We start from the raw sequence: 2192 nt of genomic DNA on the forward strand, positions 1-2192 counted from the left end.
CCGCCCCGCGCTCCGCTCGCCTGGTCGCCTCTCCTCGGCGGGCCGCCCGCCCTCGCCTCCGCCTCCGTCTCCGCCGCGCCCCGGGCTCGGTCGGCTCCGCGCCCCTGGCCGCCTCGGCCCCCCGCCGACCCTACCGCTGCCACGGCCAACCCCGGAGCCACGCGCCGCCGCCGCGCCGCCTCCACCCGCCCGCCGCCCGGCATGGCCCCGCAGCAAACAGGTAGCAGGAAGCGGAAAGCGCCCGCGCTCCAGGAGGCCGCCGCGGGCTCGTCGTCTCAGGTCACCGCGGCGGTGGACGGGGACGGGCCGCTGCCGCTCAAGAAGCCCAAGCGGCCGGCGGCGCGGCGTTCGCTGGTGAACTACCTGAAGGGGCGCGAGGTGGGCGCGCGGGGCCGCGCCAGGCTCCCGGGCTTCGATGGCGAGCTGCGCGGCTTCGCGGTGCGGAAGCTCCCCGAGCTGCTGCAGGAGCGCGAGCTGTCCCTGGGCACCCTCAACAAGGTGTTCGCGTCACAGTGGCTGAACGTCAGGCAGGTGGTGTGCGGTACCAAGTGCAATACGCTCTTCGTGGTGGACGTGCAGTCGGGCCAGATAACGCGCATCCCCCTCATGCGGGATCGCGGGCCTCCTCCGGCCCGCGCCCAGCCGGGCTGCGGCATCCATGCCATCCAGCTGAATCCCTCCAAGACGCTGCTGGCCACAGGGGGTGAGAACCCCAACAGCCTTGCCATCTACCAGTTGCCAACGCTGGACCCCCTGTGCCTGGGCGACCGCCACGGCCACAAGGACTGGATCTTCGCCATCGCCTGGATGAGCGACACGGTTGCCGTGAGCGGCTCCCGCGACGGCACCTTGGCGCTCTGGAAGATAGACCCCAACATATTCCAGGGCAGCATTGCCTGGCACAGCGACGCAGGGCTCCCCGTGTACGCCCACATCCGTCCTCGGGATGTGGAGAACATCCCCAGGGCCAGCACCAACCCCAGTAACCGCAAGGTGCGGGCCCTGGCCTTCAGCGCCAAGAACCAGGAGCTGGGAGCCGTGTCCCTGGACGGCTACTTCCACCTGTGGAAAGCCCGGAGCACCCTGTCCAGGCTGCTGTCCATCAGGCTGCCCTACTGCCGAGAGAACGTGTGCCTGACCTACTGCGATGAGTTGTCCCTCTATGCGGTGGGCTCCCAGTCCCATGTCTCTTTCCTGGATCCGCGGCAGCGCCAGCAGAACATCCGGCCACTGTGCTCCCGCGAGGGCGGCACGGGTGTGCGCTCCCTGAGCTTCTATGAGCACATCATCACCGTGGGCACCGGCCACGGTTCTCTGCTCTTCTATGATGTCCGCGCGCAGAAGTTCCTGGAGGAGAGGGCCTCGGTCAGCCTGTACTCCTCTCCGGGGCATGCAGGGAGGAAGCTCAAGCTGACCTGTGGCAGAGGCTGGCTCAACCATGATGACCTGTGGGTGAACTACTTCGGTGGCATCGGCGAGTTCCCCAATGCGCTCTACACCCACTGCTACAACTGGCCGGAGATGAAGCTCTTCGTTGCTGGCGGCCCTCTACCTTCAGGCCTCCATGGAAACTATGCAGGCCTCTGGAGCTAAGGATGGCCGCCCTGTCCTCAAAGTGCCCAGATTTACCTTCCAGTCCCCTCCCACTTTCCTCCTTCACTCTGTGTTTGTGCTTTTGACTCTGTGTGGCTTTTATCTTCCAGGGGAAAGGGGTCCAGTTTACCTCTGCTTAGTTTATTAGGCGAAGAGAGAGAAGGCAAAAGTGGTCTCCTGGGCAGTCAACACTTGGCTTTAAGATTTTTCTGCACCTCCTCCAACCACCATCTCTTTTGCCTCTCACACAGAATTTTGGCTGATCCTTAATTGTGTTCTCATTGAATGATTCACACGTGCTTTCTCTTGGCTCACACAGTCATGGTTCCTACTATAATTCACTACTTTAGTTTGATCAACGTTTCAATAGTAACTTCAGGTCTTTTACACATTTCAGATATATTGTGTTTCTGGGAAATGTGTTCTATAAAGTGTCTTTTGGGCTGATCCAAGGAACTACCCATCATATAACAGAGCAGGTTTATAGCCCTACTCCAATTAGAAAATGCATTTCAAGTTCTAGATTGTCACCATTTGGGGTATGTTTCATTTGGATGTTGGATACTGTGTTTGTTGTTTGTATATTGTTGGTGTATAAA

General features: G+C 60.9%; 1 protein-coding gene across 1 annotated transcript; it reads left to right on the forward strand.

Moving 5' to 3' along the window:
* The first annotated feature begins 201 nt into the window (after positions 1 to 201).
* LOC128070373 (DDB1- and CUL4-associated factor 12-like protein 2) lies at positions 202 to 1593 on the forward strand. The gene has a single exon (XM_052663692.1). It carries the CDS (start codon positions 202 to 204, stop codon positions 1591 to 1593), a length of 1392 nt encoding a protein of 463 aa, XP_052519652.1.
* The last annotated feature ends 599 nt before the right edge of the window (positions 1594 to 2192 follow it).

This window comes from Budorcas taxicolor, chromosome X, assembly GCF_023091745.1.
Source record: "Budorcas taxicolor isolate Tak-1 chromosome X, Takin1.1, whole genome shotgun sequence".
NCBI classification, from domain to species: Eukaryota; Metazoa; Chordata; class Mammalia; order Artiodactyla; family Bovidae; genus Budorcas; species Budorcas taxicolor.